At 40.4% G+C, this 24,505-nt stretch overlaps 1 protein-coding gene across 2 annotated transcripts in view; it reads right to left on the bottom strand.

Annotated features, from left to right (window-relative positions):
* Positions 1-24,505, bottom strand: part of CDH20 (cadherin 20) — a 119,279-nt gene that overhangs the window by 24,878 nt on the left and 69,896 nt on the right. For both annotated transcript variants that reach the window (XM_065831678.2, XM_071804511.1), the window contains exons 2-4: positions 10,619-10,986; positions 3,152-3,446; positions 1,332-1,451 (exon numbers count right to left, since the gene is read on the bottom strand). In XM_065831678.2, coding sequence (XP_065687750.1) covers positions 1,332-1,451; positions 3,152-3,446; positions 10,619-10,861 — 658 coding nt within the window. In that variant the 5' untranslated portion in view covers positions 10,862-10,986. The remainder of the gene's footprint in view (positions 1-1,331; positions 1,452-3,151; positions 3,447-10,618; positions 10,987-24,505) is intronic.

The following is a 24,505-nucleotide window of genomic DNA, read 5'->3' as shown; positions in this document are numbered from 1 at the left end:
AGCAGGGAGCCTCTGATGCTGCTGCACACAGCTGGTCAGCAAGAAAATGATGAAGATGGTGATGAACCTTAAAACTTTCTTTAGTGCTATGAGAGAGGCTCAGATCCTCCAAAATAAATGTGCTGGTACCATTTCTTTCACCTGACTGAGTAAGGTTCACTCTTTTAATACGTGGTAGTGAAGAAGAGAGGTGATGTCCATCCTTTTCAGTAACAGCCCTGATGGTTTCTTGAGAAGTGGGAGACTCAGGGGCCTTTGCCTGCTCCATCTGAGGGGATTTAAATCCACCTTTTTTACCTTGCAGGTGAATATGATCATTAAAGCCTTTTTTTTTTGGGTTAAATACCAAACAAATACATTATTTTGGACTTAAGAGCCTATCTTCTGTCAAAGTTGTACTCTTAATGGTACTGGATCTGACCCTGAATATTGCTGCTTTGCTTTCTTAGAAATCATTCAGTACTTAACAAATCTAAGATTATGGCCTTATTTGTCTGATTATGCCCTTATTTTTCTGTGGCTGATAACCTGGTTACAAAGTGAGGATTACTGTTTTATTTACATTGTGAAGAGCTGAGGAAATCACATGCCATATACAAATTTCTCTTTGGCTAGAGCACCTACTACATAAACTGCTAACTTTCAGAAGCAGATTATGCAGTGCTGTTTATACTTTGTCCCCTAGGGCTCAGCAGTGACTATCGTCTCATGAGTTTCTGACCTTAGCGCTACAGATGCCCTTTAGAAACTGTCAAAACCTGTCAGATTCCTCTTTTGGATATAAACCTTGGATATACACAGAAAAAGAGAGAGAGAAAGCAAAACAGAGAGGATGTCCTATAGATAAATTTAAGGTTATTAACAAGAACACCCTTAGGTAAAATTACTCCAGATAATTGCATCATTTAGCTTGCACTTTGCAGTCCTGGTTGGATCATAGATTGCCTTTTTTATTTTATTTTATTTATTTATTTATTTATTTATTTATTTATTTATTTATTTATTTTCTGCTAAGCCTTGTTCCTAGCTAGATGTGCTGAAGACATTTTTGCAATGATAGAAGCCAACAAGAATATTTACAGCACCAAATCCACCTAGCTCCTGAGGCGCAGAATGTGGTCATTCAGATGAATATATTACTGCAGAACACATGTTCTTCTCTGGAGCTCATTGCCACAGCCTTGCTTTAACTCTTGCACAGTGCTGATGGCTCTTGGCTCCAAGCCATAGAAATATCTTTCTCTGACCAGAGTCATGATGCACACTACATTTCCTTTCTGCTTGGAACTTTCAGTTTTCACACCGCATCATCCCCTCATGAAATAACATACCTGTCCGAGAGTCCACAGAGAAATATGGTTGTCCTTGCAGAATACTGTACACTACTCTTGCGCTGTTCCCATAGGTTGGGTCGTCAGCATCTGTCGCTGTCACCTGGATAACAGAGGTACCTGACAAAAAAAAACGATCAGGTAAGACCTTGTGGGATAAAGAGCTGGCATGAAAAATACACAGTTCAAAATAAATTCGAAATGCCTAACAAGAGCTTTCCCACACCAGAATTCTTCATTTGAGGCTCATAGTCCTTGTGTTTATTGCTCACACTTGCATCTCATTAGCACTAAAGGAATTAGTAGGCATAAATTCATCATGCATCTACAAGAAGATATAAAAAAGCAAGTACTCTATGGGCCACAATTACAGAATTGCTGATTTAACAGTACTTTGTTATGGTTTGCGGAGAGCTGGTAGTTATATACTGTTTGCTTCTTTTCCCTTTTTCGTGATTTTAAGTGTTATTTAAAGGCAGCTTAAATAACTATAGCTATGCAGACTTAAATCACACACTGCTGTAGAGGGTCCAGGGGTGCCATATGTTGTCTAGAAGATGGAAATGGTACACAAATAGTGACCGTGAAGGGTTGTATCTCTGACACAATCTCTCTGCAGGATTAGAGTTTATATTGCATGGCCTAGAGATCAGAAAGTGCTGAAACGCCTTTTGGAACCCACACGGATGCATATATATTTCTTTTCTTCAGTTGGTTTTCAAGGTCTGCTTCCTCTGAAGCTAATAATGGTTGCAGGTGATGTCATTTATCAAGAACAAGGAGAAGGTAAGGCATAACTGCTTGAAATCTATGTGAGTTTTGACTCCTTAAAATGTCAGACAATGCCTTTATGAATGCATTTAGCCTTCTACATAATGTTTTGTGTTAGAAACAAATCCAGTGTTACTAGATACCTACTAGAAAATAAATCTAAATTAATGCTAGCCATTACCATTAAGAAACACTATTTCTGAATGGAACTTTTTTATTTAATGCTTGTCTCTGCTTTATGTCAGCAAAATATTGAAGAATGAGAAGCTGAAGCATATCTCTAACTTCAGGATGTGAGATTTATATGGTATTATTATCTCTGTAATGACGTCACAGAGACAAAAAGCAATAAACATCTCCAAAACAAAGAAAAGAGTTGAGAAAACTAGTATTTTATGTGACTATAGGATTTTTTATATGGAAATGGTTTCTCCTGACTTGTGTAGGTAAGAAGGTTGCTGTTTGTCTTCTGCATTGCAATAACAGGACTGTCTTTGACATGATCCCATTCTCTAAAAGTGGAGAACAAATGGTACCAGAATCTCAGGATCCACTGAACTGGGTTTAGCACAGCATTACATTGATTAGAAGGAGCAAAGCTGCTAATAGTTGTTGTCATGTACCCATGATTTAAAGGGTTCCTGGACAGTATTTAAGCTCCCACTGTGAACTAGAATAGGTTCCTAAAATTGTGTTATTTTCTGGATGGTAATGGTTATCTAATGGTCATTACTATTGCCATCATCTGATGGCAGGGGAGAAGGGCCACTACATTACTGCAAGTTGTCTGAGGATGGAATGTTCAAATTACATTTTTTTTTTTTTTAGCTCTCTTGCTTCCCTTGACATGTTTTCTTTCAGAGGGTGATGGTGGTGTAACACCTGCTATCATTACTCTGCGGCACTCAGGCACCCCATGGAAAGATCTCTTGTCCCACAGCTCCTGCGAAAGAGGCAAAATCTGAGCCCAAGCAATCAGTGAATTTATGTTTTGATGATCATCTCCAGTTTGCTTATAAGGGAAAGAGACTTCACAAAATCTGCCTTACCCACAGGTGACATTTCTGGAACAGAGGCTACATAAGGGCCATCGAGGAACTTGGGTTCATTGTCATTGATGTCTTGGATTTTGATGATGAACTCAGACTCTGGTTCCATGGGCCGGCCTGTTCGCCTGTCCAGAGCCTGGGCTCTGAGGGTGTACTGCGACCTTTCTTCCCGGTCCAGTCGCTGGATGGCGTGAATGTCCCCTGTTGTGTCATCAATTGTAAACACAATGCCAGCTCCCTCTCCTGAGAGGATGTACTTGATTGAACCATCTCCCCTGTCCATGTCAGAGTGGAGCTGTGAAAAGGAACAGGATTCAATTAGACCGTGAGCTGGGCAAGCAGCTGCTGAGAAACACTAAGCACATGAGCATCCTGACCATTTTCGTGTCACTGTTGGGACTCACAAGCTGGTTTTAATGAACTTGCTTTGCCATAAGAGGCAAGTACTCCATAAAAACTGTATCACAGAGTTGCAATTAAAAACCTTTCCTGTCTTCTCATTTCTACACCCACAGCTGTGCCAGAAGAAAAGGCAGAGACACCCAAACAGGAACAGGCTCTGTGCCTTTTTGAAATCTCACACAACACAATAATTATCTTTTGCCTGGCTGCAATGGATGTTGAGAAGGACTCAGCTCCAGGCTTGGGATAAGGTGAGGTCAGCAAAGCTGCAGCCTGTATTTGCTCACATGGCTTAAGAGGAGACAGATGTTCCAGGGGCAGCATAATATTGGGGCGGATAAGGCCAATCTGCTTGGGATCCAAGGCAAAGCAGGATGGGAGAGCTCAGTAACTGTCATGATTCAGAAATCTTCTGGTTTTTTTTTTTCCATGAAAATTTTAGCAATAAAAACTAGGATGGATCCTCACATCTTCAGGAGAGAATTTTTGTTGAACAGTATGTAAGGTATGAAATGACAAACATTTGACTGTGACCATGGCGGGCTATAGAGATGAGAGGCATCCCTGATTTCCTAGAGAATTAGCAAACGGATTTATTGCATGACTGCTAATTAGTCCTGAGCAACCACAGATAGCTGTGAATGCCACAGAACAGAAGAAAAGTAAATGCTGTGCTAATTATCATCTAAAACAGAGAAACAAATCATCCTGGGGACTACCATTCTGTTAAACACCTGCTTCCCATGAAATACTGGAATGACTATCAAAAGACAAACAAATCATTTAATTTCACTCACACTACGAAGATGCTTAACAGTATGCTCATATTCCATGCTTTTGAGGAACAGACCATAAAGACCAATGCTGAGAGATAGTATTGGTTCAGTCCCAAAAGACAAGAAGGTAATAGACTTGAGCTGCAATAAACAAAATGTGATTTTCAAGAATGTTTCAGGTGTGAATACTGTTTTCCAGTGTGATTATTGTTTTGAGAGATGAATAAAGAATAGATAAATAATAATAAAAAAGTGGTCAAAGTGGGCTAGATTCAGTCAAGCACATTTTTAAATGCATATATGATCTAATTATCTCAAGAAATATGGTCAGAATCAAGTGTGTGTTTAATGCTTTGGTGAGCTCAAAGGTCATATGAGAATAATTGTGAAGGATGGGGCCAAACATAGGTAAATATTTGTACCAGAGAGAAAAATCTTGGAATAATGAACTGAATATATGAACAAAGGGTTGTTAGGATTTGAAGAAAGAATCTGAATAGAAATGGCAAATTCGTGTGGAAAAGCAGAAGTGAAACTCAAGGCATTTGATTACAGGCTATTGTCTTAAGAAAAAAAGAAATGTCATCTCTGAGCTCTTTAAAAACATGCTGAAAACTACACAATAATTTTTCACATATGAAAAAGATTTAAAGGGACATGGACAAACTGGCTTATCTGATCTAAGAATTTCTAATGACAGTGGACCACCTCTTCAGCTGTTTTAGGGCACATGATCCCAATAGACTTGGGAGCTGAAAGACCATTTACCGCAGTGAAAGATCTGATTGGAAGATGCTCATTCTCTGAAGGCTGTTTTCCTTCCTAACCTCTCGGGGTGCAGCACATGACCTACACAAAACTAGGGCCTACTCTTGATTTTAGGGTAGGATCAGCTTGATTTCAGCTGAGGTGGGATTTATATGGTTTTCTATGGCATGTCCCACCCTGCAGACAGGTCTGTATGTGGGTGACCAATCGACTCTTAGTGACTGCTGCGACACCAAGTATTAAGGGCAGCAGCACCGCAAACTGGCTGCAAGAACTGAAGGTGCAGGTTGTGACACCTGCCATGTCAGGTCATTGATACTTCATTTCACCCCTTTGCTGGTATATGCAGTGGCTGCTGCATCTGAGAGACATCAGTCCTTTGGAGGAATGTTGGCAGCTCCAGGTGATGTATCAGCTAAATGGAGGAAGAATAAGCTCCTAAAAATTTGGCAGTGGCAAACAGTTAAATTTAGATGGCTGCCATGTGTATTAATTCACACCCAGGTGCCACGAATGCAAACTGGCATATCTTCAACAAACACCATCTTGTGATTAATTTAAAAATGACAGTAGTTGCCATTATTTACCCTAAACACCCATAACTCAGAGATTATCACTGTAGGAGCTAGTAAACAGGATGCTTCCAGAAGGAGGACACTATTATAGCTGTTCTAATTGATTCAGAACCACTAAGCTGTATCTTGGGCATTTGCTTTACTTCATCAGTGTGTCAGTGAGACAATGCAGCTGCTGAGACAGATACAGATGTTAGACCTGATTGGAGAATTAGACCTGTGCCTGATGGAAGAAAATGTGTTTTGGAACATCAACAACTCCTCATTAAATAAGAATAAAGAAAAAAAAAAGAGAGAAGTCAAAGTCAAAGGAAAGGCAAAGGCAAGGAAAAAGGAAAAAGAAAGGAAGGAAGGGAAAGGAAAACAAAGGAAAGAAAACGAATGGTAAGAAAAGAAAAAAGGAAGGAAAGGGAAGGAAAGGAGAGGAAAGGAGAGGAGAGGAGAGGAGAGGAGAGGAGAGGAGAGGAGAGGAGAGGAGAGGAGAGGAGAGGAGAGGAGAGGAGAGGAGAGAAGAGGAGAGGAGAGGAGAGGAGGGGAGGGGAGGGGAGGGGAGGGGAGGGGAGGGGAGGGGAGGGGAGGGGAGGGAAGGGAAGGGAAGGGAAGGGAAGGGAAGGGAAGGGAAGGGAAGGGAAGGGAAGGGAAGGGAAGGAAAGGAAAGGAAAGGAAAGGAAAGGAAAGGAAAGGAAAGGAAAGGAAAGGAAAGGAAAGGAAAGGAAAGGAAAGGAAAGGAAAGGAAAGGAAAGGAAAGGAAAGGAAAGGAAAGGGAAAATTGAAAAATAATAATAGAAAAGAAATAGTAAAAAGGAAAAGGGAAAGGGAAAGGGAAAGAGAAAGGGAAAAGGAAAGAAAAAGGAAAATGAAATGTAAAAATAGCAGAAGATGTTTGAGAAAGTTCAAAATACTTAGAAGAAGATACGGTATCAAACTCATGAGTTAAATTACACCTTCTGTCCAAAGCCCTGTTTGAACTGAATGCAGTCGTGTAGGATGCAAACAAGGAATGGACATGGCACACTAAAAGGAATTTGGGAGTACAACAGAATCTCTGTCTAGCTGTGATTTGTTAAAAACATTGAGTCGCAACCAAGGCTAGGCAGTAAGAAACGCTAACAGCACTTTTGCAGCTTCTCATATAACCTGCTCTTTCTAGACAAAGCAAAAAACAGCATAAAAGACATAATACTGCCAGACTATAATAAATCTGAAAGAATTTGTTGTCTGAAAGGACTGAAGCTCACGCTGTTGCTCACATCAAACCAAATATCAGGATGGTGCAGTTTGGGGTGTATGCAGAAGTCATTGTTCTGGAAAGGTGATCCAGTTTTAAGTTGGCTCTGGTTTATGAGTGGTGCAATAAATTGTTCTGCAATGTGGCTGACACAGAAGTAGGGGGAATACATTTGTACTTTCTCTTCCACATTAAGGATGGACTATGGGAGGAAAAAAACTGGTAATTCCTGAGAAATTGTTAACTGTGTCAACCCGGGTTGCTTCTTTTCATGAGGATAATCCAAAAGATTAAGGAGGCTACACTTGCATCTGAGCGACACATTTCCCAGCAAAGGGCAGGTGGAAGAGAGCGATGCTGCTGAGGGCAGCTCAGGGGAGGACTCACACAGCTCTGCTAACCAGGCTGTGATTCCATCCTTGATGTGTTCCCCCTTCTCAGCCTCCAGGGAGTTAACACCTGCAGGGGATTTTCATGAGGATGCATGAGTGAGTTTGGCTGATCTGCAGTGGTAGTCTGTAGAAAGGATGCATTTTATTCACTCATTCAGCTGGTGTGGTTCAATCGCCTCTTTCCTTTGAAACAGGGTTAGGGAGTCTCCAATACGGCAAAGTGGTGAAGTCTGTACCCAGTTCAATTACTGATGCAGTTTAGGTTGCTGGATTAATGTGGAAAATACCTACTGTAGCAAATATGGGGGCTTTAGTTTGCCTAGTTCAACCTGTTAGTCAATAATGGCTGCCTCTAGGAAAGTTGAAGCCTCAAATTTATCTGTGACAGGACCAGGCACCCTCTGAAGCTAAAATCCTTTAAATTACGATAATGAGCATTGGAGAAAAGGAAAAATTGTACTGATTTCACCTCAGGAAGCTTCTTTTCATTTTCCTGTCCAGAAGATATTTTGCACCTTGCCTTATAATTACATAGGAAAGTACATCTTTCATAGCAGCATTGACAATCATATTAGGCAAGCCTGGACCTATGGTTCAAGTCAAGGTTTTGGGTTGCTCCAGTCAGAAACAACTGTACAAGAGCATCAGAAGGCCCCCTTTCTTACGGGAAGCTTTTAGAGTGTTTAAATAAATACAGCTGGATCTACACTGTGCATGCTTTCTCCTTCTGACTTGGGCTTGGAGAGAGCAGATGGATAACAGCACGACCTGTCTAGCAGGATGTTTCAGGGTGCTGTGGGTGGTATCAGTTAGAAGAAGCTCTGCCTGGCCAGGCGTGGGACCCAGGGCTGTTTGGAGGGCCGGTACTTGCAGCAAGCAGTAGGCTGCGAGTCCTTCTGCACCTCCTCCCCGCACTGCACCAGCCATTACAGAGCTATTTCTGAGCCAGCCTGGGGTGACCCGGGCTGAAAAATTTCTGGTCTGCCAGAACAATTAGTTCAGCCCACAGACTATTCCCTGGCGACCCCTTTCCTAAGGATTCCTGAGACACAGGCAGCAAGAACCCAGGCGGAGTGAGGAATTGTGGTGGGCTGCAGCTTCTTCTGAAAGCCTGTGCCTTTGGCAGTATGAGAGGAGGGGAAGCTTTTCCCTCACTGCAGCCCCCATGGAATTCATCCAGCTGCTTGGCTGGCTGCTCTGGACCCAGTTCAGGGAAGGGGGAAGATGAAATGTGCAATCCCCAGAGGCCCAATTTGGCAGCAGGTTTCCCTAGTGCCTGGTGGACACAGAACAGTGAGGAGTTAGGAGGCCTTCAGAGAGACCCAGTCATATCAGATCAGCAGTGCGTGGGGCTAATTGGCCCTGTTAACTGTGGGAGCTAATTAGCACTTGTGCATCCCTATGCCAACAGAGCCATGGTGTAGATGGTCCTGGACAGAGCTCATTTATGGCAGCTTGGGCCTTTGTGTGGTGGACACAAGACCATGAAGAATCATCTCTGCCTCCCCCAGCACTGCTGGCCCTGCCAAGTTTTTGTGCTCCTTAATGACACAATCAAGTCTAAAATGAGTTGGTTTCTTCCAGTACTTGTTTTAGGTAAAATTCAGCTCACAGTGCAAGCCTAAAGTCATTTCAGATAAAACGGAGTATGTGAAATAATATGTCTGGCCCTTGTTCCAAAGCTGGGAATTGCATGAAAGCAAATATTAATTTCTTTAATCAATAGAGATATCAAGAGCTGAAAAGCTAGGTGTAGAGATGAATGAAGACTAATGAGGTCTCATTTGGTGGCAATCACTAGTAATACCATTGCTGTGGGAGGAAGGAGAACACATCTTGCTGTCAGTCACACAGGGATAAATCAGGAGGAGGTCTTTTGAAGCCTGTGGATTCATTTTGATTTATACTGGTGTGACTGACGGCACAGTTTAGCTCTATGGGGTTGCAGAATGATAAATACAAGCCCAAATGGGCCTCTGGATATGTGATTCTGGTGTATTTTCTTTCTTTTCTCTTTTCTTTTTTTTCTTTTCTTTTCTTTTCTTTTCTTTTCTTTTCTTTTCTTTTCTTTTCTTTTCTTTTCTTTTCTTTTCTTTTCTTTTCTTTTCTTTTCTTTTCTTTTCTTTTCTTTTCTTTTCTTTTCTTTTCTTTTCTTTTCTTTTCTTTTCTTTTCTTTTCCTTTCCTTTCCTTTCCTTTCCTTTTTCTTTTTCTTTTTCTTTTCCCTTGATCATGCAAAAATAAGCAATGAAATCTGAAGGAATTGTCTTCTGACATCCTTTTTTAGTTCTTAATTTTTTTATATCTACCTATATGTAGTGTGCACTCATCACAGCGGTATCTGATATTCTAGGAGTGGAAAATCTTAATTGTATTGTTTGAACACTTAAGCACACTAACTGTCCCCTCCCCACTTTTTCCAGATTTGTCACCTTGGTGTAGACTAGAAACAAACTTGGCACTGACCATAACCCTTTGAATAACAGGGTCAATACTTTAAACAATTCAGAGTCATTAAAAGCAGTTTGAAAACAAAAAAAGGACGATGGTTATAGTGAGGCAGATTGTGATGGCAGACATCACTGGTCTGATTTCCAGCAGCTGTTCTTGAAAGAGATGCAGAAAAGTCAATGCAAAATACCGAGTAGATGGGGTGAGCTTAGGGATCCATTTTACACATATCTCTACTGATGTGTAGGTTCTTGGGGTATAAGGGATCCAAAAATAGGACCTTTCATGGTTGGATTTAATGAGCTGTCCCTCTGCCTTTCTGGATTTGGAGCAATTTCTCTGTAGTCCACAGAATTAACCTGTGGTCAAGCTGTGGTAATCAAGAAAATACGCTGATTCCAGAGATTTGCAGAAAACAAAAATTGGAATGTCAGTTTTCAAGGGAAACTGGCTATTTAATTTGATTGTGAATTTCAGCTTCCAGCTGACTTGATCACAGACAGAAACATGATCACAAACTCTTCCTTTCTTTCCTAATCCTTGTATGTCAATATAACCTTGCTTTGCCTTGACATTGTAGGAGTCCCTGGAAAGTTCACTAGAGATTTTCTAACACTGCCTCAATTACAGATGAAGATTGATGCAGCAGATCTCTTTGAAATAGGCAAATATATTGACAGCCCCTTGGAAGGGAAATTCTTCCCAAACGAAGGTGACACTGGTCAAAAGCTCTTGGGAGCAAAGTGAAATTAATGTGGATAAATTTACTGCCAGAAAGAAGGTAAAGGTGCTATGGGGAATCGCCCATGTTTCACCATGGTCTGCAGATACACAGATGTGTACACTCTGCTAGATATCCTCCTGGTGCGGGTCTTACCTTCCCAACGTAGAGAGGGTCAGTTCCCGTGTACTCCTCCAGAACGAAGAACTGGTTCCACACCCAGCTGCGCTTCATACGTTGATGCAGTTTGTCTGACAGGTTGTCCTCTTGCCCTTCAGTGAGGGGCCTGGCACTTCCTGACAGCACAGTTGTAGTAAGGTCCATCAGTCCCCAAAAATACAAGGAGATGCCAAGTCCAAGCAAGTTCTTTGCATTGCTCATTCTACCTGAAGTCCACATCCGTTTACTAGGGCTGACTTTAAAGTCACAACACAGTATCTTAGGTCCCTTGAGAAGAAAGTAGGTCCTGTGTGTAGTTCTTTGAAATGTCCAAGAGAGATCCAAATTCTGAGAATGGCAGTCTCCTGTAAAATTAAAGGAAATACATAGGAGAATGTTTTGTTTTCCCCAAAGTAAGAAAGTTTCCTCAACAGGTAAACATGCTATAAAATATTTAGTCTTCTATATAAAAAATATAATGTCAGGATGCATACCTTCTGAAACTAGGAATACTGTTACCATATCAGCTGCAGAACTGGAGCCTTAGATACAAGAATCGTCAGGGTTTAGTCAATAAGGAAGAGTTCTCTACTTTGCTAACTTAGCTGTTGTGTTGCTTTATGGTATTGATTGGCATGAGTTAAGCACGTACTCCTTAGAAATATTTATGACTAGAAGTCCTTAGAGAATATTTAAAACCAGTTCACTCTGGAAAATTATAATAGCTGGTGAACACTCTTTGGCAACTGTTTTTTTCTTTCTGTTAAGAAACTGTGTCATTGTCATTACACACATGTACACACACATACATCTACAGAAATACAGATATTATTACTATATTGCAAACCTGGAATAAAATTTCTAGCACTTCCAAGTTATTTTTAATTTCAGTTATTCTCTCAGCCTCCCTATTGCTTGAATTCAGGTTTCACACTCTGCTGCCTTCTCTCTGAGGAGCTGATTGCTGCTACAAATGCAACATTTCTAGAATTTGAATGGTCAGTTAATCATTTTATGACCCACAAAAGGTTTCCCAGTGCTGATGGTCACATGCTATTGTGTGATACGTCCAAGCAAGTCGAACTAACAAATCTGCCGCAAGCCTGAAAGACGTGTTTAGGCGAAGAATTGCTGACCTCTGTCAGAGGACACTTTCTCATCAGTCTAGGATCTTTTGTTGTCATGAGTTCAGTTTAGTTGGTGATGTCACTCCAGGCTACGGATTGTAGCAAACTTTTTCTTCACCATTTTGCTGAGTTTAATGATGTGGGGCTGCACTCAAGTTGCTCTGTCAAAACACTTCATACCTCCTCTGTGGGTCTAGTCTTTTTGCTGTTCTTTTTAAGAACTCTTCTTTCTCTTTTCAGGACAAATAGACTCATTAGGAAAGCAATATGGAGCTCTGAGGCCTAAGCAAGTAGTTCACATTTCATTTTACTGCTGTTCTATATATAAGTCTTTAGGTTTAATTAATCATTTTATCCTGTGGAAATAAAATGTAGCAGAAGATGTCTGCCAAATATTTCTAATTAAAATCCTTGAAAGATTTCAGAATAATAAAAAATATCTTAAAGATTTGCATGATAATAGTGTGAAATTAAGAATGAGACAATGCAATGTTTTCAACAGAGAAGAAGAGAGTGTTTCAAAACTCCCCAGCATCCAAGCTGGAGGACTGGATATACTTACAAATCTACTGAAACAGAAATTCAGAACTTAATCCAAAAGTTGGCTGGAATCTGAAAAAGGCAGCTTAAATCTGTGAAATATGTGTACAGGGGAAGTATAGACAAAATAAAACTATCTGTATTAGACTAATTTCCACACAAAATAAAGTTTTCAAGTATAAAGCCTAGAAGGACCATGACTACACAGTGCTGCTAGTCTATACAGTTGTGAAATGCAGAAAACAACTAACAGGTCCTTTACATTGAAAAGTTTACAACCTAAGGCTTAACAGATATGAAAAAGAAAGAACAAACTGTAAGTATGGAACACGGTAAATCTCTTCTAAGCAGAGCAATGCACAGAACTGCTCTTGTTTAGACATTGGTGATGTAATGTTCTAGGGTTTGTGGTCTGCAAAGCCAAACAATGAGTATTTATCTAAGCACCGTAAGCCCAGAAGGACCACAGTAATCTCTGTGTGTCTGTCACTTTATGAAGAAGCTGGCAGCTGTTTGTGAGAGGCAGGGACGAAGCTCAGCTTGTTGGATAACCACAGTCAGAGGAGTCCAAGAGCTGTGTGTGCAGTGTTTGCCTCTCTCTGTCCCATGATTCCTTAGCTCCCACTAGCCAACATAAATTTACCCTGGGGAAAGGAGACTGAAGTCCTCTTCACACAAGGTACATCCATGTTGCTCTGGACATGAGCCGGCAATGTGCATTTGCAGCCTAGAAAGCCAACCGTATCCTGGGCTGCACCAAAAGGAGTGTGGCCAGCAGGTTGAGGGAGGTGATTCTGCCCCTCTACTCTGCTCTGGTGAGACCCCACCTGAAGTATTGTGTCCAGCTCTGGATACCTCAGTACAAGAAAGAAATGGACCTGTTAGAAATGGGCCAGAGGAGGCCACAAATATGATCAGAGGGCTGGAACAGCTCTCCTATGAGGTGAGAGAGTTGGGGCTGTTCAGGTGGGAGAACAGAAGGCACTGGGGAGACCTTATTGCAGCCTTTCAGTACTTAAGGAAGGCTTTCAAGAAAGATGGGGACAGACTTTTTGGCAGGACCTGTTGTGATAGGATATGGGTTTCAAACTAAAAGAGGGGAGATTTAGAGTAGATACAAAGAAGACAGGGCTCTGAGCATCCTGATCTAGTTGAAAATGTCCTTGCTTATGGCAGAGGGGTTGGACTAGATGACCTATAAAGTTTCCTTCCAATGCAAACTATTATATGATTCTATAATTCTACGATTCTTTGTTGTCAACAGCAAGTTTTTTCTCAGCAAAGTCAGAGGGACATTATTGACAACTCGTGTGGCGAGTAAATGTGGGGAAGGGCATCCCACCACCCCTCAACCTGACTTGAGGGAATCCAGCCCTGTCTCTGCCATGCAACAGGTCCCACCTGGAGTTTTTACTTTAAGAAATTCCTTCTACTCTACAAGTTAGTTACATTTTTGTCCACCTCACAAAAGAGGTGATATAACATGATGGACCAATTCCTGTGGCAACAAGAATTGTGTTTGTAGGTGAATTCCCAAACAAAAAATTCAAAACTAGTGGTGCTAGACGTCTCCTGCAATTAAGTTCAGACAGCAAGGATTAACAACGCTAAGGCAAGGTAGTATCAAGACAAGGTTAAATAAACTTGTAGAGATACCAATATACCTGTAATGAGGCAATAGCAAAAGAAATCTGATCATCAGGATGCTTTTTCTTCAGATGTGCATTATAACAGCAGAGAGTAAAGTAAGTAGAAGCAGTGAAATTAAGGTCAAGAGTAGGGATAGACATGCTTCAGGCTCTCTGTGATAGCAGCTTTTATCATTTGAATGTCACTTGGCATCGTAGTGCAGTTCAATGAGGAACTTTTTTTGAAAATAGCGTGCAACTCAGTGGCCCCCAGGAGCAACACCTCTGAGAGCATTTCCTATTCCCAATGTAATCTCATTTTGGGGTATAGTAAATATCAGAAAACTTGTCATTAAGTAAAGTCTTGTAAAGGGATATTCCTTCCCTGAGTACCAGTAATTTCTCCATTCAATGCCAGCCCATGGTGGCATGGTCATATATTTTTGTAGGAATGCAAGAAAACACTAGTGGTGAGGTGGCACACAACTTTTTAATGTTAGTAGCAGGGTTTCTAGGGTCTCGTGCCTTTCAAAAACTGTCAGCAAGCAGGCTCAAACTTTTCACATTTTGCTTCTTGCCTAAAGACAGATCGCTACTACTTATAACAGTGTTTAATCAAGAATGGTTCCTCTGTCTCTGAGGCTGAAGGAGAAAGATGTTTGTTTTTCCATCTCAGGTCCTCAGCTGGTATTAAAGAACGAAAACTATCTTTGTTAACTTCTGGCCTGCGGTTAACTTCACCAACCCCAGGTGTCTACTTTTGGCCTCTGGATCTGCAAGGCCTACTGGTCAAGCAAGGTATTTCTCAGCACACACAAGGCACTCATACATTTAGGGTTTGAATTGCGTGGTAGCACAAGTGGTAGCTGAGCTACAGCTAAGGTCATGGATGGTTGAGTCTTTCAGAGGATTCATGCAGATGGCTTCTTCACCAGCTGAGTGTGATGGATGAGTATGGAGTCACTTAGACTGTAGACACGACAGTTGGTTAGGATGATAGCCATATGCTTTGACTGTGCTAGCTTGGTGGGATCTCTAGCCTCAAGTGGACCTTAGTAGTTTTTGACGCAGATGGATGACACAGGCTTTGAGGCAGAGTCTGTTCTTCTGCCCCAGGCAGGGAGATCAGGAGTACCAGTCATACAGGATGGCACTTGTTGGCATGACTGAGGCAGAACTGAACCTTTAAAGTTCTCATAATGCAAGTTGTTTCTTGGAGTTCTCCATAATGGTTCCTTAAGGACATCTGCAAAGACGGAATTGATGAGCCTCTGCTGTCATATGAAATACGTTACAGAAATGCATTTCATGGCTCAGCGTGGGGATGTGCAAGGGACTGGAAGGCAGTAAACAGACGGAAATCTTGTTTTCCTTGCTCACACACACAAAATATTGAGCCCAGGAAGACCGCCTGACCAAAACCTGTGGGATTTCTGCAGCAAGTATTTTATTTTTCAAGAAAATTTATATGTTTTGGAACCCATTTTGTTACCTGCAGGTGAGTACCCCATTGCAATAGGCTTAGTTAGCTGCATCTGTGCAGTTTAGATCCCTGACCCAAACTGAATGTCTTTCTTGCCATTGGTTTTTTGATGAATATTTGACTACCAGCTCAATTGTTTAGGTTAGTTTTTCTGTTCTTGCCTTGCAGACATTGCTGAAAATCCTCTTTCTTGCCACTCAGTAGTTACAAATATGACTTTTGGCTGCATGAAGACCCCTGAAGATCTGATTGAACTCAGTGCAACTGGTGTTCTTGTGTTGTACAAAGGAAGTACCTAATGGTTCTACATGAAAGTGTCACAACCATGCACTTCCACCATTGCAAAAACAAATTTCTCTTTTAGCTCATACAATGAATTAAAGTAGGAGTATTCCAAGTGTGAGCTACTCTTTTTGTTCCAATTTTAAAGATCCCTCCCAACACTGTAACTAAACCATTCTTAATTGAATATCTAATTCTGGACAAAGATGAAAAGGAAAAAGAAATATCTTCCAGAACCAACTTCTACCATTTCTCGCAAGTGACCCATTTATCTTATTAATTCTGAAGAGAACAGCACTTCTAAAGAAAGGATAAAAATATTAATAGTTTGGATGACCATGTGGGCATCCAGAGAGTTCCACTGGGATTGAAATGTATCGTGCTCAATACATATTTACATAAATGCCAAGGATTTTATAGTCAAAAAGTTCAGACTTGAAAAGGTTTGTATACACGCTTAGTGTATTTGTCACGTTGAAGAAGTGGTCTCACAGAAAGTCAGTGGACTATTTACATTCACAAAATTAATTGCATGCTTACATCTTCTATGCGTGTTCCTTCAGACGGATTTTTGCTGTGTGGACCCAACACTCATGTAGAATCCTACAGACCTTAGTGGATCCTATGCAAGCACATCACCTAAGCAGAGGGAATTCATTTGCAGGAGACATATTACACCAAGAAAGTGAGGAAGAAAGAGGCAATCATTTTGAAACTCTCTCCTCCACTTCCTCTGTACATAAAGAGGCAAATACACGTGCTATTTCTAATACATATATATGGAAATGTTTCTTAGCAGCACAAACACTGCACTAGGAATACACTAATGGAAAATTATTTCTACGCTTAATGACACACTTAAAGAGTTTTCCTCCACTATTTTGCTAAAAGAAACCAAACAACACAGTAATGAACATAGTAGGAACAAATTAAACTTGAGTGAAAAGTATTCTGCAAGTGAGCTATTTGTTCCTTGAATTTCTTGTGATATTTTAAACCCAAGGTGGTCGTGTGAGTATTGCAGTTCTTTGCTTTTAAATAAATTATTCTTTTATGTTTTCACAGATTACTTCTTAGGTTTTCTGTACCCTTAGTTGCTTACAGCTTTGTCATAAAATGCCTTTGCAAAAGCCCCTGGGAGCACTAGTCCTGTAAGGCTGTATGCTGCATGATGCAGATCACCCACAATAGGTGCCCAACACCACCTTCCAGGGATGGAGGCTCCACTGAGCCAGGATCTAAAACCTCTTAAGCAATTCATGCAATCATTGTCTCCTTTTAGACACCCTAATGCTTGCACTACTTAATTTAGGTACCTCTAAACAGGCTGTCTGATTACAATCCTAAATGTTTTTGTACTGCTTCCAGAACTTCATATGTTTTATCTCGGGCCCAGGCCAATCCTACTGTTACTATTACCTATTGTTATATTTACTGGGCAAGCTTAAATTAAAAGGAAAGATCCAGAGGCATTTGTTACTATTCTTGAAAACAGACTGGGCCTGAACATATATTTTTATTTTTACTACATTTTATTGAGATCTCCATAAATACAATGAAACTCGACAACATAGCATATGGTGCGTAAACATTAACTCAGAATACAATCCATTGTCATAAAATTACACACACAGACCAGTCAACAATCTCTCCTGGGACACATCAGTAAACTCATTTTTCTCAAGAGCTGAAGTTCTTCAAAGCTATAGAGTGCCTGCAGAGTGAAAAATCCCACAGAACGACAGAGGGAGTCCCATCGTATAAATCCCAGCCCTGTGGTTATAGATGCATAAAAAGATCAAATGAAAGAAACACGCACACATAATCACAAAGTAAACATTTCCAAATGAAATGATGCTGATAACTTACATCAGGGGAGGATCTGATCCTCAGCTTTTACTCAGTGTGAGGTACTGCAAACTCTACCATAAAAGAGCAGGACAGAAGTACAAGAGGGTTTCAAAAGCTCCACGGTGATCTAACTGTGCTGAAGTCACCCTCTATAGGAACTGATACACTTCAAATACATTGGAAAATTCAAATAATGCCAGATAAAACAACCCCTCTTCAATCAAGGATGTGTAAAAATATATAATACATATGAAAATGATATTAATCGAGCTTTCTTTATTAAAGAAAAATTTATTTTAATTCTCACAGTCTTCTGACTACTTTTGCTACGCTGTCAAGAATAACCACTTACAAATGACTCTAAATTTTGACCTGATGTTTGCGTAAACTGTGATAACCTTCCCAAGCACGCCTCTTTTTTAAAAAACATAAAGACCCTCCTTTCTGCCACAATGTGACCTTTCTTGCTTGCTTTTCAGCTATACCAGGAGCCTTTGCTCAGACCTGTCTGAAGGCTTCTAACCAGTATAGGCAAAATCTGTAGTTTCCTGCCAGGAATCAGAGGGCTGGCTGGGAAGGGTGAAATTTCCTATGCTATAAAAAAGGAAGAAGGAGAGGGATGGGTCAGGTGTGGGGTGAAGCGCTGCTGCCTGTCAGAGCCATGGTTTCTGTGAAGGCAATGAGCAGATGAGATGGTGAACACTTCTGTGACCACCTAAGCTCTGCAAAAGCTGAGAGGCCAGTGGGGTTCAAGCTCAGGACCTACTCACAACTGTTACAATCCTCTTTGAGAAAAGTTTGCTAAGGCCTTCAGCCGGTTTTTCTTTTGCTTCCTTCTGCCCATGTCCCTCACCTCTTTCAGGTCCTGAGCAGATGCTTTGCCTGACCTGCTACTCCCCTGCAATGGGATAAAACCTGTTCCTGTTGCACCCTTGCAATGTGTTTGAAACCGAGCTGCCCTCTCTGCGCTGCACAGTGGCTATGGTACCAAATAATGTTCTTCAGCTACTAAGCATTGCATTTTGGGTATGCTAGTCCCTAGAATATGACATATTTCCAGGTAGCGGTGAAAATTCGACTTCTTATTCCACAGCTGCTGGGTAGATGATAAGGCTCTCTGATACCCCTAAATGCCAAAGATGGAAAAAGTGTTATCTCATCTCCTACCTGGAGACAGATATGAGCAGCAGCTGTATGCCTGGAGCAAACAGAGGTAATTTCTTCCCATGCATGAAGATCAAAAATAATGATAGGTAAGGGTCTATGTGCTGTCACTGGTGAAGATAACTTCCTAGTTTCATTATTACTATGTTCCTGGTTAACTGGGCATGTCATACAGCATTTTGACATAGTGGAAATGGATCCAAAACAACTGACTTCCAAAAGCAGCTATTGAAGACAAATAATTGAATGGGTAATTTGGCCTTCTCTCATAATAATTTTATGTACCCACTGGCATGTAGTGGGATTTTTTTTGTTTTGTTCTTGCCTTTTTTTTTTTGGTTAAAATTTTGTCTGTGTTCATAGAGAAAGGACTGTTGTTAACCTACAAAATAGCTGATGGTGCTCTAAGAGGTAAAAATCTTTCCACTAATTCATATTTATTGAGTCTGACATTGATTCAGCTGTACAACACTGGCATCTATACCTTGCTTGGACCTCAATGATTGCCTTGATACTAACCAACAGTATGAACATTTACAAGACACCTTCAAGCTGCTATCTATGAAATCAAACCAGCAAAAGAAACAGAAATCTCACAGACTCTTTCTCTATCTGAACTATTAGAGTCTTGTTCTTATCACCCAGCTTCAAAATGTTTCTAGAAACACAAAATATGAATGACTGGTCTTCACGGGACACTTTCAAGAATAAAGTAAGAAGGAGTAAGGATGTGCTGGCCTCATTTGTCTCAGAACTGTTCTAACACAGCATGAATAAGGTTTGTAAAGCCCAAAAAACCAACTTCAGATGTTTTGCATGCCAGCCTCTAGATTTTGGTCTTCAAATTCAATTGTTGCAGTCTCTACAGGGAGTGTATGTGAGGTATTATCTAATTGTTCTCTACAAATGTGACATGCACTAACAATACCCCTTCATGAAGAGGATTCCATTACCCATTTTCTATCTTTTTCATAATCCACTGCTGGGACATGTTCCCAGCTTTCCCAGCCCCCTTCCATTTCAGAAGGTGAGTACTCTAGATGAAACAGTTCCTCTGTCTGGATTACTTAATGCCTAAGAAGAACTAGCATTTACTAGAATATAAAAGACTTCTTAGCCTTCATTTTGTTGGCAAACTCCTGACTTGGCAATTTGTTATAGGTGACTCTTTCAGAGGAGACTGAAAAGCCCAGTGCTCCATCTGTCTTAGTATTCAGTATGTAAAGGTGATGTAATAGCAGTTTTTGTAAGAGCTGAGGTATTCTTGGCCAAAATCACCAACCTTCCATTATCTGCTGTGAGCCATCTGGTTGCTGTCCTTCTTCACAGCAAAGGATCTTTTGCAGCTGTTTTGAGTCTGATTTTCCAAGTAAATGAGTTTATCCAGTGATATAATTGCACCGATATTCCACTAATATTGTGAAAGACAGAGATCCTAAGTATTACTGTATTTCTATCTGCTCCCTGGGAATTAGCAGGTACACAGAGACCCAGATTAATGTCCCCACTGAGGAAAGGATGGACAGTTATACAATTTCTTTGACCAAGTGATCACCTTGCATCTGGTTCCATGGTGGTAACTGAGGTGTTTTTGCTGTTATGCTAAGGGAGTTGGAAGGAGCTGGAACTATTGTGTACGTGAAATAAGAGTTACGGGGAAAAGATATAACCATAATAGACCAGACGTTGTGATTCTGCTCCTCTTCACTTGTTTGTTAGTAGTCTTATAGGAAAATTTTATCACTATATAAATCCCACCCCACTGCTGAAAGTCTTCTTAGTGATCCAGTGATGCATACCAGTGCAAACTGTGGAACAGATGTGAGAGTAAGGGATGGCTTCCATTCACTGTTTTTCACTGGTGGTCACCAGCAGGTCCTTTGGAGCCTCTTTAATATCTAAGTATACCTTCTCTTCAGGCAGGGTAACATCAGCCGCTGTACAAGGAATTAATGACCCTGATCATAGCACATAAACACAGGAAGACTCTACTGACAGCAACTGCATAGAAGACCAAGGCCCATTTCTCCCACGGTGAGCAGTCAGATCATGTAATCTCACAAACAGTTTGAATATCCTTTCTTAATTCCAAAGAATTCAGACACAGAATTGCAAATATGCAATCAAAAGACAGCAAGGAAATGCAGAAAATGCAGAAGGATTTAAAGGAAAGCACATTAAAAAACATTGTAGATCTTCTCAAATGAGAGTGCAGCTTTGCTGTTAGCCCCTCTATGTGTGCATTGCAGAAAAAAGATTTTTCTCACATACCTGCTAAATCTATTCTTTCTTATTTGTGGATCTCCATTTTTATTAGCAAATTCTAAACAGTACCTTTTTGAGATATCAGGATTGCCCTGCCAAACTAGATCTCTGCTGTAATACTGAGATTTTTGCCTTTGGAAATCATCAATAACTGATGCTTGCAAGTAGTCAAATTCCCTCCCAGTATACTTTGGAGGTGATAGTTCACAAATGAAGGAGATTCTGACAAAAGAAACTTGACATCAGAATAGCTGTGATTAATAGCAGCAAAGAGGATTATACCAAGAGTCTGGAAAGATAGTACTTCCCAAGTGGAAATGGAGTCGCCTTCTAGTCTGACACAAGTGAAATCCTAACCAGAGAAGGTGCAAGAAAAGGAGAAAAAGTGGTATTTTCTTGAGATATTGAGCTATAGGTTGCTGGAAAAATGCATGAGACTTGAAAGACCTGTGCATGGAAACTTAAATAACTTGCCTGAAAGACGGTTGCTAAAGGAAACTTTGCTTCCAGGCAAAGCTGAAAAATCCAGGCTTGATGTAATTTTGTTTCTTTCTCTTTGTGAGAGAAATTTGATTAGTTAAATATTTTGTATCTCAAGTTTCAGAGAGGGGAAGGAGAAGTGGAAAATAAACAACAATCGGAATAAACACCAGTGCTCAATGTTGAGGTCAATAATGTGATACGGCTTGATACATAATCTTTAGTTAATCATAAAAAACAAGACAGTACTGTTGTGAGATGCTGGAAATGGTGAGAACTCCTTGCTGACCCTTGTGATCAGTTTATGCACTGAAGCATGAGTTCTGATTTCTTCCTTTTGACTGAAGGATCACTTTGTCTCTTTAAAAAACCTAGCAGTATAAGTATCACCTTCAATTTCTCCCAGATTCTCAGTGTTTTACTACATCTTCTCTCTTTTACATTTGGGGAAAGTATAAGGAAATAGTATGGATTCACTTTTACTTCAACAACTTAGCTTGATCTCAGTCAAAAACCTGATCTAGCACCCACTGAAAATTGATGGGATATTTAGATATTAAGCTCTAACTTTTCTCTATCCATTTAACATACATTTCTGAAATGTTTTTCCAAATTAATTCAGTCCATACAGAATTTACCCTCAGGTTCTTCAGAAACCAGCTGAAGCAATAGCCAAAATGTTAGTGATTATTTTAATGAGCTTATAGAAAGTGAGTTCCTAGAGGACTGATAAAGGAAAACCAGTATATGTGTAAGGAAAAGGGCAGTGGGGAAGAGGAACTAGTGAATTATAGAGCCTTCATTCCAACTTCAATATGTGGAACGTTACTGGAACAACCAACTGATTTTTTAGCATCTAGGGGATAATGAGGTGCTAAGGAATAGCCAACATAGATTTGTGAAGAACAAGCTGACAACAAAACAGCCTGATTTTCCTCTCTTTGGTAAGATAACTGGTCTAGCAGACGCAAGATGAGAAAAATGCAATACATGTTGACCTTCGTAAAATGTTTCACACAACTCTAGAACTCATTGTTGAAGGCAATATAAGGCAGTATTGCCCAGGTGAAATGAGGGTAAGACAGATTGGTTGACTGATATCAACATCAAGTGGTTGTGCAGGATTTTGCTTCAGAACCAGTACTATTCAATATTTAGGCTAACAGTTTGGATGATGCAGTACAGTTACAAAATGTGAGGCTGACATCAGGCTGGGAGACGTTGTAAGCACTTGGGAAGATGGGGTTAGAATTCAAAATGATCTTGATACATTGGTGAAATGGTAGGAAATCAATACCAGAAAATTCAATAAGGACAAGTGGGAAGCACAAGCCTTGGAACGGCAAAATGAAATGCCCAGGCAGAGAGAGGTGAATAATGGCATAGAAGTCAGCGTTGCAGGAAAGGAGCTGACCACAGACTGGACAGGAGCCAACACTTTGATGCGTGGGTTGCTGCAAAGGAGGAAAATGCCTCTCTGTGCTGTGTCAACAGGATGCTGGGCAAGCTGCTCGTGTCGTGTATGTGAAGCACTTTTGCTGGCATCCTCAGTGCAGAAACTCAGAGCATCACATCTCAACGGACATCCAGACAGACTCCCAAATTGCTGCCAGGAAGACAGCAAGAAATTTGAGCACAGGTCTGGAAAAACAGGACTAGTGAAAAGGTTAAAAAGATTGTATTTGTTGAGTCTGGAAAAAAGAGATTTGGGGGAGGGCATAAAAACAGAGTTTAAAAAAGTGTAATACATACTAACAGGTAAAATAGGAAGAGTGGTGACCTACTTTTCCTAGTTTACAAGGACAGAGGAAGGTGTAATAAACCTCATTTGAAGCAAGACAAATTTAGGTTACAGGCAAATCAAACCTTTAAGGACAAGGTGGGTGAAATATTGGAACAGATGACTGATAGAAACCATGAAATCTCATGTTTTTTGGCTGTTAAGCAGAGGTTTAAGTGTAGTCTATTGGAAGTTGTTTAGCTGACCTCTGATTTTATATCAGAAGCAAATGACAGAAGGAATGTAGGAAAAGTCCTACATTTCTATAACTCTGAAATGCATATAAAATCACATCTTATAATGTAAAACTAAAGATCTGAGTGCTCATTATATTTAGTCGTCTTCCATCATTTCTTTATGTCTTTCCACCTCTTCCCCTCCTTCTCTGTTACCCGTGCTGTGACTTGCCTCTACTGTGCAAGTACTCAAATAAAACAGCCAGTTTTACTAGGTGGTGGAGAGAAACCTTATCACGCATGGATAATATTTTTAAGCTTATGTGAACATACCAAATGATCTACAGAATGATAAGTGATTCTCATGATAATTAGCAAAAAACATGAAGAAAAAGACATGCTTTTCATGGTCATCGGAAGAAATTGTTCTTTCCAGGCAAGAGATGATCAGAAGGTGCTTGGCAGTGATTTTTGGGGCTGCCTGGGAATCAAGCATTCCCTCCACCTGCACTTTGATTGCTCTCATGGGTCCCCACTTCTATAGCAACAATAATTTCATGAAAAGGTAAATCAAATCCAGAGCCTTGTATGCTTAAATGGTGTTCTTTGAGATAATCCTCCAAGCAAGAGCTTGTAGCCTCGATCCCAGCGTAAGGACTTTTGTGGTGCGAACTACATCTCCCTAAGCACATGGAACTGCCACCTTCACAAAATTACCATCAAATGATGTTGTATTGATTCAGAGGCGCTTCTGGTTTTGCATGTGTTAACTGATACTTCATTAAGGTCTAAGTTAACATATGAAAGTGCTAACTAGGCCAAACTTGCTGCAGCTTTGTAAAAGATCATTATTCCCCATTACCTTTCAAATCCCTATATAAGAAAATAAGGACTACCTACCCACTTTTCTCATTGATTCCTGCCTCAGAGTATAGGTTCAGAGTCTATATATCCAAGAAAAAAAAAATAACTGACCTCTTCTACTAAGTACAATACATCTTCAATAAAATAAAGTTTGAAGCTCGATGACTCCATCACAGCTTGCTGTAAAACATCATGAGACATAGTAAGACAGTTCTCTTTGCATTAGTCAGTTAAGATATAAAAG

The sequence above is a fragment of the Patagioenas fasciata genome, chromosome 2, assembly GCF_037038585.1.
Source record: "Patagioenas fasciata isolate bPatFas1 chromosome 2, bPatFas1.hap1, whole genome shotgun sequence".
Lineage (NCBI taxonomy): Eukaryota > Metazoa > Chordata > Aves > Columbiformes > Columbidae > Patagioenas > Patagioenas fasciata.
The sequence above is the reverse complement of the archived record's forward strand: the minus strand, read 5'-3'. Positions and strand labels throughout refer to the sequence as shown.